The sequence below is a fragment of the Cordyceps javanica genome, chromosome 3, assembly GCF_051103115.1.
Source record: "Cordyceps javanica chromosome 3, complete sequence".
Classification (NCBI taxonomy): Eukaryota; Fungi; Ascomycota; class Sordariomycetes; order Hypocreales; family Cordycipitaceae; genus Cordyceps; species Cordyceps javanica.
Window position 1 is genome coordinate 4,229,350 of NC_139297.1, and position 16,304 is coordinate 4,245,653.

General features: G+C 55.9%; 5 protein-coding genes across 5 annotated transcripts; 4 read left to right on the forward strand and 1 right to left on the reverse strand.

Annotated features, from left to right (window-relative positions):
• Window positions 1-1,108: 1,108 nt before the first annotated feature.
• Window positions 1,109-3,238, forward strand: V2A60_005461 (DUF2457 domain-containing protein; the record flags this gene model as incomplete). The annotated part of the gene is made up of 1 exon (XM_083256772.1): window positions 1,109-3,238. One exon carries the CDS (start codon window positions 1,109-1,111, stop codon window positions 3,236-3,238), a length of 2,130 nt encoding a protein of 709 aa, XP_083112898.1.
• A 784-nt stretch (window positions 3,239-4,022) lies between these two features.
• Window positions 4,023-5,055, forward strand: V2A60_005462 (Arf family GTPase SAR1; the record flags this gene model as incomplete). Its single annotated transcript, XM_083256773.1, has 5 exons — window positions 4,023-4,041; window positions 4,193-4,296; window positions 4,439-4,478; window positions 4,543-4,608; window positions 4,715-5,055. The coding sequence occupies 5 exons, from the start codon at window positions 4,023-4,025 to the stop codon at window positions 5,053-5,055; spliced, it is 570 nt and encodes a 189-aa protein (XP_083112899.1).
• Window positions 5,056-5,694: 639 nt separating this feature from the next.
• V2A60_005463 (patatin-like phospholipase domain-containing protein) lies at window positions 5,695-8,280 on the forward strand (the record flags this gene model as incomplete). Its single annotated transcript, XM_083256774.1, has 2 exons — window positions 5,695-6,874; window positions 6,938-8,280. The coding sequence occupies 2 exons, from the start codon at window positions 5,695-5,697 to the stop codon at window positions 8,278-8,280; spliced, it is 2,523 nt and encodes an 840-aa protein (XP_083112900.1).
• Window positions 8,281-9,459: 1,179 nt separating this feature from the next.
• On the forward strand, window positions 9,460-11,828 carry V2A60_005464 (protein-transporting protein SEC63; the record flags this gene model as incomplete). Its single annotated transcript, XM_083256775.1, has 4 exons — window positions 9,460-9,546; window positions 9,605-9,916; window positions 9,986-11,585; window positions 11,665-11,828. 4 exons carry the CDS (start codon window positions 9,460-9,462, stop codon window positions 11,826-11,828), a joined length of 2,163 nt encoding a protein of 720 aa, XP_083112901.1.
• Window positions 11,829-12,501: 673 nt separating this feature from the next.
• On the reverse strand, window positions 12,502-14,494 carry V2A60_005465 (uncharacterized protein; the record flags this gene model as incomplete). Its single annotated transcript, XM_083256776.1, has 3 exons — window positions 12,502-13,634; window positions 13,685-14,025; window positions 14,097-14,494. 3 exons carry the CDS (start codon window positions 14,492-14,494, stop codon window positions 12,502-12,504), a joined length of 1,872 nt encoding a protein of 623 aa, XP_083112902.1.
• Between the last annotated feature and the right edge of the window lie 1,810 nt (window positions 14,495-16,304).

Sequence of the window (16,304 nt, forward strand, 5' to 3'; positions counted from 1 at the left end):
TTGTTGCCCTCTTTCTTACGCACCCGTTTGCCTCTAAACTCTGTCTCGTCGTCGTCGTATTCTTCTATTTCTATTTCTTCCCCTTCTTCTCTTCGTTTTCCTTCCCTCATCCTTCACCATCTACCACCTCTATACAGCTTCGCACCAGACATCGCTCGATTCACACATCTCGCTACCCTTCCGCCACAGCTGCAGACCCTCGAACCGTTGGCTCCCCTGCATCGCTCTGCCAAGGCCTCCGAGACAAGATCGATTTAAACTCTTGCCGTTTTTGTGCCGCAAGAGAAAAAAAAAATTAGCAGAACCACACCCTTCATCCATCCACCCACCCACCCACCACCTCCACCATCCACTCCCACAGCCACCAGTCAAGCAGTTTGCCGTCGCCGTCGCCGTCTTATTAGCCTGCTGCTCCTCTTATTAGCCTGCTGCTTCTACGCCCCCGACTACTCAGTGCAGGTCGCAAAAGCATATCCTCCCCCTTCTGCCCACCGACCATAGCCACTCGCACTCAGTCATCGAAATACCCTGAACGCGCTCTTCTTCGCCACTGCTCACTGATCCTCCACCCGATTCAACGTCATTCCACTCTTCGCCAAGGCCTCTTGCCTCTCACTCTGACAGCCTTTTATTTATCCACGACAACAGGCCATTTATTAGGTTGCTCCGCATCGCGCCCTCCCCTCGGCAATATCCCTAATCCTCTTAGAGTCACCTCTGCGCGCTCACCTCGCCTTGCCTGTCCTTGGGACTCTTGGACGAGCCTCTCCCCTCCAACCTCACAACTACCTCTCTGCTACCCATCGAGTTGACGATGACCGCCCGTGTCTTATAGCACGACCGTCCTCAGGGACACTTTCAGCATTCGGATAAACAGCCTGTTTTGTTTCAAGCTCGCAGAGGCACTGTACTGGCATACAAGTCCCGTCTGCTCTACGCAATATCAACCTTGCACCGACTCGGCTACAAGCGATACGCTTTTGCCAACCATCACTACACGCTCATTGACACCAAGTAAAGACGCCTTCTGCGAAATCTTGTGTCGTTGGTCGACCAATTCTCTTTTTCCAACTACATAATCACCCTCCACCCAAGCAAATCACACACCATGAATTGCTCAGATACAGTCTCACAGGCTCCCACCTGGGCCACCCAAACAACCGAAGAGGACGACCTTGATGAGCCTCCTGAGATCGACCTTCACCATTCTCAACCTCAGCAGTTCCAGAGAACCGCCATCCGGAGACCCTCTGAGCAGCCTTCCCTCCTCACCAAGGCATTCAAGGAGCAGGACCACGATGACTTTCGTGAGCCTCCCCGCTCGATCCTCGCAACCTCAAGCCGTCGTCGTTCCATGGCCAGTACTGTCAGCATGGCCTCGACTGCCGACCTAACTAGTGATACCGGCCTTACCAGCCCTTCTCGCACCAATACGCCTAGCCCACCCATTCCAGAAATGGCCATGCTTCGCCTGAATCGAGACGGATTCCACATAAGCCCCAACGCTGTCATCCAGAGCCACGATGGACAGGCTCAGGAACCTCTCAAGGAAGCTCCTCGCAAACGCTGCATCCAGTTTGCCTGTGTTGCTAAACCTCCTACGGAAACTCCCGTCAGCCCGATTCTCCCTGACAAGGCCACCGTGACACAGGAGCCACGACGCTCGTGCATCCGCTTTGCTTGCCCGCCTCGCCCTAAAGAGGCTCAAAATACGCCTCCAAGAGCTTCGGACTCCGCCCTTGCCTCCACCTCCCTTCCTGCTACCGAGTCTCCATCCACCCCGAGGAAGACCTCCGCTCTCGCAGCTGCCCTAGCTGCTAGCCCCGTCACCGTTCGTCGTCTTTCTATCGGACCTCAGGTCGCCAGGCCCAGATTCCTGCGTGCCAACTCCAAGGATCTCGCCAAGGATTCTTCTCAGTTTCACGAGTTTGCCAGTGGCATCTCTCGTGAAGATGACTGGATCCGGCAGGACAACAACTCGACCATTCGTACCAAGCTCACCATTAACGACACGCTGACCAAGGAAATCAACTTTCGTCGTCTTGCTGATGAGGCCGAGGAGGAAGCTCTCCTAGAGGAAGACGAGGACAAGAATGACGACGAGGATGAGGACGATGTGGACGACCAGAATGACGATTTCGAGGATGAACAGGATTATGGAGATGAGGATGAGGATGATGAGGACGAGGATGAGGACGAAGAAGATCTGGATGACTGCGACGGCTACTCCACTGACGAGGAAACCGGCTTTGCCGACTCGGATGATGATGAAGAGGATGACAATATGATTCTCTGGACGCCCAGCCACGGCAATGCCGCCGCTCACAGCCCCGGCACCCACCTTGCTCGCCGCCCTTCCGCCGCCTCCCAGTTTTCAGATTGCTCTACCATATCCAACCGCAGCCGCAAGGTTGGCCGCCGCTCCAAACCTCGCGATATTCACTCGGACCACGAGGCACATGAATTGCCTGACAGCACCGACTTTGTGTGCGGCACTCTGGACGAGGATCGCCCTCTGGAAGAGGCTTACTTGTCTTGCTTGACTGCTCGCCGAAATGAGAAGCTGCGCATCATTCCGCAGGACATTGACCCTAGTTTTCCGACCTCTGATCCCGAGAATGACGACGATGATGAGGATCCTCGCAACGGCAGCGAAGAAGCGTCTTGGATGGCTGCCAAGATGGATGACGTCCATAACGAGGACAGATCCCGCCGTCGCAGAAAGAGTGAGCAGGGCTCGCCTCGCAAATATCATTCACCCCCACCTAAGAGACGCCTGTCCCCGGCCCCCAAAGGTCGTGCTCGTTCTCCGAAGCCTCTTTTCGATCGTCGCTCTCCTCGCCGCATGCGTTCTCCTGCCCCCCCTGCCTTTACCACGCCCCTTCAATCTCTGCGCCAGGGTGAGCCCGTGCAGTTCAGACTAGCCGGACGCCCTGATGTAACGCATACCAAGTCGCTACCACGACCGGCCGCCATGTTCCGCATCAAGTCGCACCGGGCACCCAAGCGACAAGACGATGAGATCCACGTTCGTGGCGCAGTGGACATCGTCAAGGGGCTCGAGAAGAAGCGCCAGAGGCGCAAGGAGAAGTTCAATCAGAAATACTGCAACAAGGCCCGACGCGGTCAGATTCCCGAGCGGAAGACGCAACCCGGACGAGGCGCTGAGCGCATGAAGGAGCTCGGCCTACTCATGGCGGGTAAAAAGGACCCCGGCAACTATGTGTTGTCTGTATAATCACACATTTTGCTTATATCAAACCTCATATCATGGCCTCTGGCAGATTTCCACTTTTCTTTTTGTCTCAATCGAATTTGCATGGCACGGCGCTGGATAACTGGATGTCACTATACTATCGAGTTACATACTATCTTTATTATTTCCCCCCCACAGCTTGTCAATATCTATCACAAACTTGACGCACATACCTTTTCACATATCAGCGCCCTCGGCGTGACTTATTTGTATATAGCTTCTTCTTCCTTTAGCCTTTGGGACACAATGTCCATATTGATTGAACTTTATTCACATTTTGAATATTTTGCTTTGACTTGGCATGTGTTTGGATTCACAGCATAGCCAGCGTGAGAATAAGAAATGTCAATAATAGCACATATGGAACGATGGAAATGGCAATTTCGAGCCAAGACTGGCTCATGAAGCAATAGGCAGACAAAGTAAATTGTCTGAAATATCAACCTTTTATTATCCTTGTTGGTCGACTTCTGGAGTGTCTCAAAAGGACCAGCTTGATATGGCCTTATTTGTGACTTGCGGCCTGAGATTATAGGCAGCAACAGTGGCCGCCTTGGTCGCAGCACCAAGCCTTGCCAGCAGGCAGTAGTCAGCACCACGTAGTGGCCAAATAATCCGCGCTATTGTTCCGAGGCAGCAAAGCGTCTACGGGTCTAATAAACGACACAGAACCACCACGTATCCATCCTGCGCCCAGCAACCTCCCTTTGCCACAACAACCAATACAGAACGCGACACTCGGAAACCCGACCGAATCAAACTCAACATGTGGATTGTCAACTGGTGTATGTCGCAGCTTCACTACCCCCCCTTCTCGTTCCCCTTTGCAGGAGCAGCAGCGACCCCCCCAAGACGACTTTGCTTGCTGCCCACCTCGTCCGCCAGGCCCCTTTAGGTCTGTCTTTGTTGCTAACACGTGCGACTGCTTTGAATTAGTCTACGACGTCCTGTCGTCGCTTGGTCTGCTCAACAAGCACGCCAAGCTGCTGTTTCTCGGCCTCGACAACGCCGGAAAGACGACGCTCCTGCACATGCTCAAGGTAAGATGCATCATGTCCGCCCGCTTCACGAAACGATGGCCCGCCCACGCGACAGCAAAAAGGAGGCGCCGAACCGCAGCCGATGAAGCGATGCACGGATATGCCGCTGGGATAAGCGCTTACTGACGCTTGCATCTTTTAGAACGACCGAGTCGCTGTACTGCAGCCCACTCTCCATCCTAGTGAGTTTCCCACGGCTGTTGACTGCAAGAGCTGCAAGTAGAAAGCTAACACTGGCATGTGCAGCCTCTGAGGAACTTGCCATTGGCAATGTACGATTCACCACGTTCGATCTCGGTGGCCATCCCCAAGGTAAGCCGTTGAACCCCTCCGCCGATTTCTTCTCGCGCCTTTCGTCTCCCAGAGGCAAGCCCGACATCACAGCATCACTGACCGCAGCCTGTCACAACAATCACAGCCCGCCGTATCTGGAGAGACTACTTCCCTGAAGTAAACGGTGTCGTGTTCCTTGTCGATGCCAAGGATGAGGAGCGCTTCGCTGAGGCGAAGGCCGAACTCGACGCCTTGCTTGCCATGGAAGAGCTCGCCAAGGTCCCCTTTGTCATCCTGGGCAACAAGATCGATCACCCTAGCGCCGTCCCCGAGGACAGACTCCGCCACGAGCTCGGATTGTACCAGACGACTGGCAAGGGCAAGGTGCCCCTGGAGGGTATCCGCCCGATCGAGGTGTTCATGTGCTCGGTAGTCATGCGCCAGGGTTACGGCGACGGCATCCGCTGGCTCTCCCAGTACGTCTAAATGCGAGACGCAAATTGAGGGAAAAGGAGCCACTTGTGTGATTAAGAAATGTTTTATGAGACTCAGCATTCCCCTTTGGCGAAGTTTGGTAGTAAAAAAAAATCTATATTAATACTGGAACCGTTACACTTTGCTTCGGTTACCTGCAAATAAAGCGCCATTTCCTTCTTTGTGAAAAGCGTTTGCGAAAACTCCTGCAAATTTAAGTGTCACCTGCATCTCTCGCACGTCCAAGATCGTGCGCCCGCTGTCGAGGAAGCTATGATGACGAGATTGCCACGGAGAGTTGCGCCGGGTGGCCGTGTTTCCGGTCGCTGCGCTGCTGCCGGCCAGGACCCGCCCCAGTGGTAGTAGAAGGTTACCCAACAGAACGTTATGTCACCCGACGTCATGGAGGGCAATCTAACTACTACCTTCCTACCTACCTCTGCGCCACATCGTTCGGCCTGCAATATAGCCGTTATCTGAATTTTGTATTTTACCTACTGCATCAAAGCGCCTGCGATTGCGGCATTTGATTTGCGCCATCTCACTTCTGGCGCAAGTCTAGTCTAGCTGCACTCCTCCTCGAACCTCAACAAAGGGCAATGATTTAGAAGCCTGGCCTCGGCCGTAGGCAGGATCAAGCGACACATAGCCATGCCGAGTAAAGACAGGGAAAGAACCGAACCATCGGCCACGGCGGTGCTCTCGTCCCAGACGACGGCCACAAAGTCCACATCGTCCCATTCCTCTCCGCTGCTTCCCAACTTCGGCTTCCCCCCCGAAGCGTTTGACGTGCGCCTGCTCCCCGATGCGGACCACGAGTTCATTTCCGCGGATGATATTGCCGCCTTCGAGACGGCGCTGCAGGCGCCCGACCAAAACGCCTCCCAGAACCTGGCACAACACCCGCAGCACGGATCGCACGACGCGCTGCGGTCGCCCAAGAGCCCCAGCTCCTTCAGCATCACGCGGCGTGACTCGCAAAGCCTCTACGCGGGCCTCGACGACGGTGACAGCAGCAGCAACAAAAACGAGAGCGGTGCTACCAGCAGCGCGCTGGCGACGGCAGCAGCGGCCGCGGCTGCAAACGGCGACTTCAACGACGACCTGCCTGTCAGCGCGCGAGCAGCCTCACCGGCGGCGGGCGGCCACGGCACGTTCGTGACGGCACAAAACGACTGGGCGCCCATTAGCTCGCGTTTCTACCGCGGGAGAAGCAGCCGTCGGAAGCCGGCGTCCGGGGCGGCCCAGAAGAAGAAGCGCAGGCGGGCGGGCCGCGCCGTCGAGGGCCTACTGGGCACACGCAGCAAGGATGAGACGCGTGATGGCTACCTATACCTGCTGGCGAAGTGGCCGTTGCTGCTGTTCGTCGTGGGCTGGCTGCTGGTCTTGGGGGTGCTGTACCTGCTCACGCGCTTCCAGATCGCCGTGTACGAGCAGCTATTCACGTGGCGCGGCCGGCGCGAGGGCCTGCGGCGCGAGCTGCGCGGCGCCACGACGTACCAGGACTGGGTGCGCGCGGCCCGGGCGCTGGATGGTTTCCTGGGCCGCAAGACGTGGCGCGAGGAGAACGACTTTGCGTACTACGACAGCAAGACGGTCAAGCGCGTCTGGGACCAGATGAAGAGGACGAGGGCCAAGGCAGAGATGGAGGAGAAGGTGCCGGGGGATAAAGGCAGCGGTGGCGGCGGCGAGGGAGTCCGGGCCGTAGAAGAGCTCAAGGCGCTGACGGAGGCGTGCGTCAAGAACAACTTTGTGGGCATTGACAATCCGAAGCTGTACAGCCAGACATACTACGGAACAAAGAATCTCGTTCAGAACTTTGTCGACGAGGGTAAGTTTTTTCGTTGTACTTGATGGCCTGATATACCATGGCACACGCTTACGATGGGCACAGTGGAGAGAAGTCTCAAGTTTCTGCTGAAAACGAAGCAACTAACAATGGAGGAAAAGAGAGTCCTTTTCAAGCACGTTCAGGCCAATTTTGGAAGGACCGCCCTCTGCCTGTCGGGTGGTGCCAGCTTTGCATACTACCACTTTGGCCTCGTTCGAGCACTGCTGGACGCAGACTTGCTCCCTGATGTCATTACGGGCACAAGCGGCGGTGCGCTCATCGCCGGGCTCGTGGCCACGCGGACCAACGAGGAGTTGAAGAAGCTGCTCGTGCCGGCGCTCGCCTCGCAGATCAACGCGTGTTCCGAGGGCTTCACAACGTGGTTCCCACGGTGGTGGAAGACGGGTGCGCGCTTCGACTCGGTGCAGTGGGCGGCGCAGTGCAGCTGGTGGACGCGAGGCTCCATGACGTTTCGCGAGGCTTACGAGCGCACAGGGCGCATCCTCAACGTCAGCTGTGTGCCGGCGGACCCGCACTCGCCGACGATTCTGTGCAACTACCTGACAAGTCCCGACTGCGTCATCTGGTCGGCGGTGCTGGCGTCGGCGGCGGTGCCGGGGATCCTGAATCCCGTGGTGCTGATGATGAAGAACCCCAACGGCACGCTCGCGCCGTACTCGTTTGGGCACAAGTGGAAGGACGGCAGCCTACGGACCGACATACCCATCAAGGCGCTCAACACGCACTTCAACGTCAACTTTACCATCGTCAGCCAGGTGAACCCGCACGTCAACCTTTTCTTCTTCTCGTCGCGCGGGAGCGTGGGCCACCCGGTGACGCACCGCAAGGGCCGGGGCTGGCGCGGCGGGTTCCTCATGTCGGCGACGGAGCACTACCTCAAGCTGGACATGAACAAGTGGCTGCGGTTCGTGCGGCACGCGGAACTGTTGCCAAGGCCGCTCGGGCAGGACTGGAGCCAGCTGTGGCTGCAGCAGTTTAGCGGCACCGTCACCATCTGGCCCAAGGCGGTGGCGTCGGACTTTTGGCATATATTGTCGGACCCGGACGCGGGCCGCCTCGCGCGCATGCTGCACGAGGGCCGCCAGGGCGCGTTCCCGGCGCTCAAATTTATCGGCAACCGCCTCAAGGTCGAGCGCCTGGTGGACCAGGGCCGAACGGAGTCGCGGCCGTGGGTGCGCAGGGGCAGCCTCGAGAGGATTCTCAGCGAAGATGACCTGCGCAGCATTCTGGTCGGCGAGATGATGACGTCTACGACGCCAGGGGGCGGCAACACCACGGGCGGTGGTACCACGGAGGAGGAGATGACCGACGTGGATGAGGACGCTATCGTTGAGGATGAAGGAGAGGGGGAGGGGGACGCCGGACTGTTTATCAAGAAGAGCTAGAGAGACAAAGGATAAGGAAGACGGCAAGCAGGCAGGAAAAGAACATGGCATAGGACGGTCGTTTTTTATTTTTGATTTGTGAGAACATTCCTTTATGGTTGACTTGTTGTACGCAAATAGATTGAGCATAACAGTGTCTGGTTTGGCGCTGGATCATGGGTAGCGAGCTGGACTGGGCTTTTTTTTTGTATTGAATAGACATACAAATACAAAGAGTATTATTGTAATCGTAATGTACTTGTATATCGTATATCAGTAGTTTTCTCTTCTTTTTCTTTCTTTTTCTTAAAAAAAGGTTGATCAAAATTAGAGCCGATTATTCTTTCGGCATGAATCAGATGCAAGATGACAAGGTGCATGCGATGCATAAATGCCGCCTGCTATTTATTCATCAGAGAAGTGGGAGGAAAAATGCAGCAAAGCAATGCGACAAGGCACAACGAGGATGAGACCGATCGTCTGCTTGGTTACATGTTTCTATGCGATGTCATTGCTATTCATGTCCAACACCAACCCGAAAGCTGCCAAGCACCGAAGGCGACGAGCTAGGTAACATGTGCACATATCAGTAGGTAAGCCCTTGAGAACACGGTGGCGGCATTGTGGGGGAGGTACCTTTTTTATCCACGGATAATCCGATCGCCCGACGACGACCTTGCTAGGTACCTACCTACCTGCCTACCTACTTACTTATTAGCTGGCCTTCTGGAAACCACCACGTTAAACTCAACTAGGGTAACCGGCAAAATAATAAGGCCAGGTCCTCGCTTTCGTGACACACTGTCCATACGGCGCCGCCCATTCCCCAGTTCTACCCTTCTTGTTCTTCTCTTTCCCTTGTCAACTATACAACGGAAAATATATATACTTTTTTTTAACCCTCACTCTCTTTCTTCCGACCTGGTGTTCTCGATTTGCATTTCGTCGCCAATTCGTCACCCTGAGCAATCTTGCGCAGTGTTTACCATCCCCTCCCTCCCCCCCTCGGGGACAACTTATTCCACCTTTTTGTCCACGCGCACACCACCGAGACCCCCCCTTCGAAGTTCTGGATAACCTCACCCGGCAGTCTCGTTTCCTACTTGGGTTTCTCTGAGAGAAGAAAAAAAAAAAAGAAAAAAGAAAGACCCAAAGAAACAGTCAATCGCCAAGGCCTAGCCTTGGCTGGCAATCGCCAATATGAGTTCCGACTACTCATACGATAACGAGGTGAGAAGCCTCCACCCCCGTGTCCAAAAGACGGCCTCGCTGGTCATCTCGGGCGGGGTGACCCCATGACCAGCAAGCTCAAGAAGCAACGTGCTAATCTCTCCGTCACCTCCAGGCTCAATTCTTCCCCTTCTTCATCCTCACCCTCTCCGGCCTCGTCACGCTCCCCCTGACCTATTCGCTCGTCCGCGGCGGCGGCGACGCCGGCAACCAGGCGCGGGCCATCCAGACCGACTACAAGCACAAACATGCCGACGTCGTCGACGCGCTGCGCGCCAAGCAGAAGCGCAAGCAGCGCAGGATCAAGCGCGCCGTCGTCGCCATCGCCGGCTGGGCCCTCATGGGCGCCATGGCCTACCTCATCATGACGACGACGCCCGTCATCAACAAGATCTGGAACCCCTACGACATCCTCGGCATCTCAGAGGTACGTGACAGGCTGAGTGTCGATTGATCTCCCACCTCGATGGCTAACTACTTTCCTCCTCGACCGCAGTCCTTGACCGAAAAACAAATCAAATCCCACTACAAGAAGCTGTCCGTCAAGTTCCACCCGGACAAGGTGCGCCCCGACCCCGCCAAGAACGAGACGGTCGAGTCTCTCAACGACCACTACGTTGAGCTCACCAAGGCCTACCAAGCCCTCACCGACGAGGACGTCCGCAACAACTACATCCAGTTTGGCCATCCCGATGGCAAGCAGAGTTTCAGCATCGGCATCGCCCTGCCCCAGTGGATCATCTCCGACGGCAACGGCAAGTACCTCGTCCTCCTCTACACAGGCCTCCTCGGCATCCTGCTGCCGTACCTCGTCGGTTCCTGGTGGTACGGTACCATCCGCCGCTCCAAAGAGGGCGTCCTGATGGAGAGCGCCAACAATCTCTTCCGCCAGTACGACGAGACCATGGATGAGGGCGGCATCATTGGCGCCCTCTCCGCCGGCAAGGAGTACGACCAGGTCCTCCGCGGCGACCTCGCCGAGTCGGGCCTCGCCAAGATCGAGTCGCGCATCACCGCCCCCGGCGAGGCCTCGCCCTTTGCCGCCGGCTTCGCCGTCAAGGACAAGCAGAAGCTCGAGGACCTGGATAACGGCGTGCGCCGCAAGGCCCTGGCGCTGCTCTGGGCCTACCTCGGCCGCGTCGAGCTCGACGACCCCGCGCTCACCAAGGCCATGTACGAAATCGTCCCCATCGCCCGCACCCTCAACCAGTCCTTTGCCGCCATCGCGCTCGCCTACGGAAACATTGGCCCCATTGCCGGGTCCTTCCTCGCCAACCAGCACTTGATTCAGGCTATCCCGCCCAAGGCATCGCCTCTCCTTCAGCTCCCGCATTTCACATCCAAGATTGCCCTGGAAGTCGAGGGCGACTCCAAGACGCACATGACCGTTCAGCAGTTTATGGACCTGCCCGACGCTCAGCGCCGTCAGCTTGCTGTCGGCAAGGGCCGTCTCACAGAGGAGCAATACAAGGCCAGCGTCGCCGTCGGCAAGCAGATCCCCTATCTCCGCGTCGCCAAGGCCTTCTTCAAGGTCACCGGCGAGCGCTGCATCATCCCCTCGTCCCTCGTCAGTCTCGTCATCAAGGGTCGGTTCATCCCTCCGGGCACCGAAAAGGTCCCCGCCGTCAACGAGCTGGACCTGGAGGATGTGGACCCCGCCGAGGACGACCTCGAGGCGCTCATGGGCCGCAAGAAGAAGACCATCAAGGGCCCCGACGGCAAGCCCGTCTCCGTCGAGGAGCAGACTGTCACCCCCCCGCAGGTTTTCGCTCCCCACTACGCCCGCGAGCACACGCCCAAGTGGTACGCCTTCCTCAGCGACTCCAAGCAGGGCAAGCTGGCCGTCCCGCCCTTCATCTTTGACCAGTTCGACCAGCCCATTCTGGACGACAATGGCAAGCCCACCTTTGCCATGCAGACCCTCAAGGCCCAGTTCGCCGCCCCGCCCCAGGCCGGCCACTACACGTTCGTCATGCATGTCGTCTGCGACTCGTACGTCGGCTTTGACACCAAGATGGAGGTGACACTCGTTGTCGAGGAGGCGAGCAAGGCCGCTCAGATGGAGGCTGAGGATGAAATCAGCGAGCCTGAAGAGGGTAAGTTTCTTACTTCTTGTCCAATTTTGCATGTGTTGTCCCAACGTAAAACAAGCTAACCTTTTCTCCCCCGTGTCAGACTCCATTGCTGGCCAGATGCACGCCATGAAGACCGGACAGGCTCCCAAACCGACGAGGCGGAAGCAGCCCCAGGATGAGGAGGACTCGGACGACGAGAGCGGCACGGATGACGACGGCAACGACACGAGCGACACCAACACGGACACGGAAGACGAGTCATAGATGGTGATGATGGCGCGACGCGAAGTGGGTGGTGTGATGTAGATGAAAGTTGAAAAGGATTTGATTTACTCCGTGATGAGTTCATCCCGTGTTGTTATTCCCGCTCTTGGTTCTTTGCCCTTTTCCGTTTTCTCGTCAGGAATTTACCTTTTTTGTTGTCGTATATGTGTGTGTGTGTGTTTGTTAATGTTGGGAGAATTATTTCTATACATCCTTTGACGCAACCAAGGCAGAAGAAGGAAGAGTAGGTGGAGCGGACATTGGAAGAAGGAAGAGAGGAGAAGACAAAGTAGACACAGAAGAAGAACAACAACAAGAAAAAAAAAGGCATATATTCTACTCAACAGCATTCTCTAAATATGGCCAATAATGTGGGGATAACGACAGTCATACTTGTATAGCTAGCCAGCCCCCCCCGTCCTTGTAGCTAGATATAGAGAATTTGTTCTTTTGTAAAGAAACTGGCTTCGTCTATAATCAATAGTAAGAACCATTGGTCAATAGCTTTTCACGACGCAACGTTTTTTTGACCCTTCCAGAGGGCATAACAGCTAAAAGGATGCAAAGAAAGCAAAGAGTGAGTGAGAAAGAGATAGAACCGTCAGGGTGTAAATAGACAAAGGTATTATGTAACAACAGAAAGAGTACAATGTCGGGGCAGGGAAAAAAGGTATTAGCACACTCGTACACCGCACACCTCCACACCCTTGGTTTCTATCGTCGCGTCGCGGGCGAAATAGCGTTGAGCGAGCTCCTCGACAAAACTGGCGTCGCTTGCGCTCCAGAGATCGAGACCCATGCTCTCCATGGCATGGCTGTCGATTTTGACAGCCTCAAGTTCGCCTTGTCCCTGCGGCGTGTTTGCGGTTGGTTCGCCGCCCGGCATCAAGAGATCCGTCTCGTCGTCGTCAGCGCCGTCGTCGTCAGTGTACCGCTCAGGGTCGTCGGGCGGGTACGCCTCGTCGGTGCTCTCGACAATATCGACGAGTACGGAAACTATTTGGGTGGTAAGGCGATGGAAGTAGGCAATGATGGCGAGTTCAATGGTGGCGTCGCCGTCCTCAGATGCGTCGTGGCGCGTGAGCGAGGCGATAGACTCGGTGAGGGTGAGGTCGGTGCGGGAGGGGGACTGAGGCATGTGCATGGAGGGGCCGCTGCCCAGGTCGGCGAGCAGCGCGGCGTCGAGGGCGGACTCTTCCTGTTCCTCGGAGCGTATTTGCTCGCCGGCGCTCGCCCACCACATGAAGCCGTTGTAGGCGAGGGCGGACCAACTCTGGGGCTCCACAATCGCGTCCATGGACTCGTCGCCGTCCTCCCGTACCAGACGGGCAGAGTGGCTTGTTGAGAGTCTGACTGGGGATCGTTCGGAGGCACGGGACTCTGGTCGCTGTGCATCGTGAGCATCGGTGGCGATCAGCTGTGCGAGGCCGGCGCGCAGGGCATTGAATCGTCTCAGATCACGCTGGGTAGCTTTGATAGGCGTGCCGCGTGGGCATTCCACCACAGGCCAAGCTCTCTCGTTTCCGTTTGGGGTATGCTCCGGCGGCATGGTGATGAGCATGTCCCAGAGGGTGTCTTTGACAGCAAGAATACTGTCCGTGGTGCAGGCAATCCAACCACTGCCAGACTCGTCGTCGGCGTCTATGTTGAGGTGCTGACGCTTGGCGGCCTCGTGGTCTTCAACTAAGAAGGGGATGTCATGAACGCCGATTGTGAAGAGAGGTCGCAGGCGAATTGAAGAAGAAGAGAGGGGTAGATCGTTGGCGATGGAAAGAGGTATGTTGGACAGGACAGAGAGATTATATACTAGGCACTGTCAGTGGGAGCTCACGAACCAGGCGATGACGCTGACGTACCAAAATCACACATTTGATGAACCGGAGCGTGACACGAAATCAAGATGCGCTTCCGTAGCAGGGCAGCGCGATATATCGGAAAGACCAGAGGGCCAAAAGTATCGAGCATGGTGGCTAGACTCCAAGCAGGGTGGTATGTAGAAAGTTTGTGCTCGGCAGGCCCGGTAGAGAGAGCGGCGCCGTCAGAGGCAGATCTATTGCGCTTGTGTGCTCGGCGGTCCTGAACTGGTGAGGCAGGCAGGCTGGGGACGGGTGACCTGCGGCCCCCATCGGCAGAGGCTTGGTGCTGCTCCCAGTACTGTTCGAGAAGCTTCGTCTGCGATGCATCCTTGGCAAGTTTACTAGAGAGTAAGCGAATTAGTATAGCGAAGCCAGCTCACAAGGAGCGCAGTAGGATATTTGCCAAACGTACGCTGCCATGTCCTTGAGGTTCTCGGCGTGTCTCCAAGCTCGGCCCAGACGGCCGTAGCTTAGCGGTACGAGGATACCGACGGCGATCATGCGGGCGTTGCGCAGCTCTTCCTCCTGGGTGGGCTCATTGACAAAAGCGCTGAGACCAGCATGGCGGGTGTCGTGGACAAAGTAGATGAGGTCGTCGGAGACGGTATGGAGGCCCGAGGGAAGCGACTTGTACTCGACGAGGCCTTCGAGCTCGACGGCGGGGGCGGAACGCTTCCAGATGATTGTGTAGCCGGCCTTGACGTCAAAGTTGATGAGGAAAAGGGCCGAGAGAGGCGGGAGAGCGGCCGAGGAGAGGGCGGCGGCCGAGGCCGATGCCGAGGGCTGCGCGGAGCGTCGCGAGGAAGCCATGGCGGGGGAGGACAAAGGAACTCGGGGGGTCGGAAGCGGTTTGGTTCAAGTGCGTGAAGGGAATGGCATGGTACTGTGAGTGAGTGTGACTACTGCCGCAACTCCCGCTCAAGGGGAGCAGTGATGCGAGAAAGTGGTGAAAGCGAGCGTGTGAGAAAAGAAACTGGCTGATGTGGTGTTGATGATGGTGATGAAAGCTGGCAACGGCAGGGTGGATTGATTGATTGATTGCTCGTTCAAGCTACCTCATACTGAGTAAGTCGAGGAAGCTGCCAGGGTTTGTTTCGCCGTGGCGCAGCTACTGAAAGGTGCTGTGGCTCGATTCTGCTAGTGGTTAGCGGCGCGGCGAGAGCGATGTTAGTGCCGTTGCGAGTGTGGCACTGGGGGGGGGGATGCTATAGCTGTTTCACTGCCAAGCCGTTGTAGGTTTTGGGAGGCCAGGTGCATTTTATAATGTCATTGGCCAAATAAGGATTGTCAAGGGTGTATCGAGATGGGCTAAATGGCCGATAGAGCATCATATTTTGTAGATGCCTTGTCAACGGCAGCCGTTCCGTACAATGGTGGATGGCAACTTTGCGTACAGAGTACCCCACGGAGCAGCCATATATGATAGCAGTTGTGGGACAGCGTGCCACAGCTACTTGGAAAAGCAGACGATTTATTTAATCTGTACGAGTACATGTAGGTTTCAATGTGCTTATGGCAGACTCCTTTCGTGTCGAAATGTACTTGGCAGTCTACGTGCAGAACCCGACATGGCTGAGCAAGGAAACTGTAGGGCCAGGAGCTGACAGAACGAGCCTGCTTTTTTGACAAGAATATAATCCCAATCCCGGTCAAGCATGCAAAGGAAGATGGATGCTAAAAGATGTAAGCTTGTCGCGTTGTCGGATATGGCATTCGACATATGCCTCACTGGCCATGTAAAGTGACATGTGTAAATGCAAGTGGTGGGGGAAGGGAGATGCGAGATGCCGTTTAGCAGTAGTCAGACTAAGTACTTGCGTACCTAAGTAAACATAGATAGGGCTCTGAAGGGCAAGAAGCTAAGTATTTAGATGGCTAGGTATTTTCATTCTTGCTAAGGCTGTTTGGCCGTCAAGTCTGATGCGCAGTGCTCAAGGTACTTGGAAGCTGCCTGGAGGGAATGTGATCCAGGTGTCTCGGTGGCCCTCTGCCCTCGGCCTTCTGCCCCCGGCCCCCGCTGGCCCCCAACACGCCTAGCACATGCTTGCTTGCTTCCAGTACACTCTCGGTACCGATATCAGTACCAAAGTGCCTGGTACTTACGTACCTACCTGGCAAGTACCTGTACCTGGTAATTAACCTGGTGCGCTTGCATCTGGACTTTTTGTCTACAACTCTCTGCTTGACGGACTCTTTTACATGGTCAACAATAATTTATTGCTCCATGATTTTTTCTTCAGCTCCATTTTTCACTATTCTTCCGAAAGTCAACTCGACAGAAGTAGTTTTCGATCAGTACTGTTGTATGGAGACTGCATGCTGCCGAGGTCGCACGTTGCATCTCAACAAATGCGGGTCTCCACCAACGCTGAAGCTTTCCATTATCAGCACAGAGTACTTGGTAAGCTTCGTTTGGCTTTCACCAGAAGTAATGTAGCGGCACAAGGCCGGGGCGCTTTCACCAGCCCGTGGCTTTTATCAACGCAAGCCTTTACAAGCTCGTGCCTTTGGTAACCCGTGCGTTGAGCAGCCCGTGCCTTTTGACCACCAGCCCTGCCTTCACCAGCCTGTGCGCCACTGTGCGCCACACACCCCACGCCGGCGCCACGCGGGGCTTCCG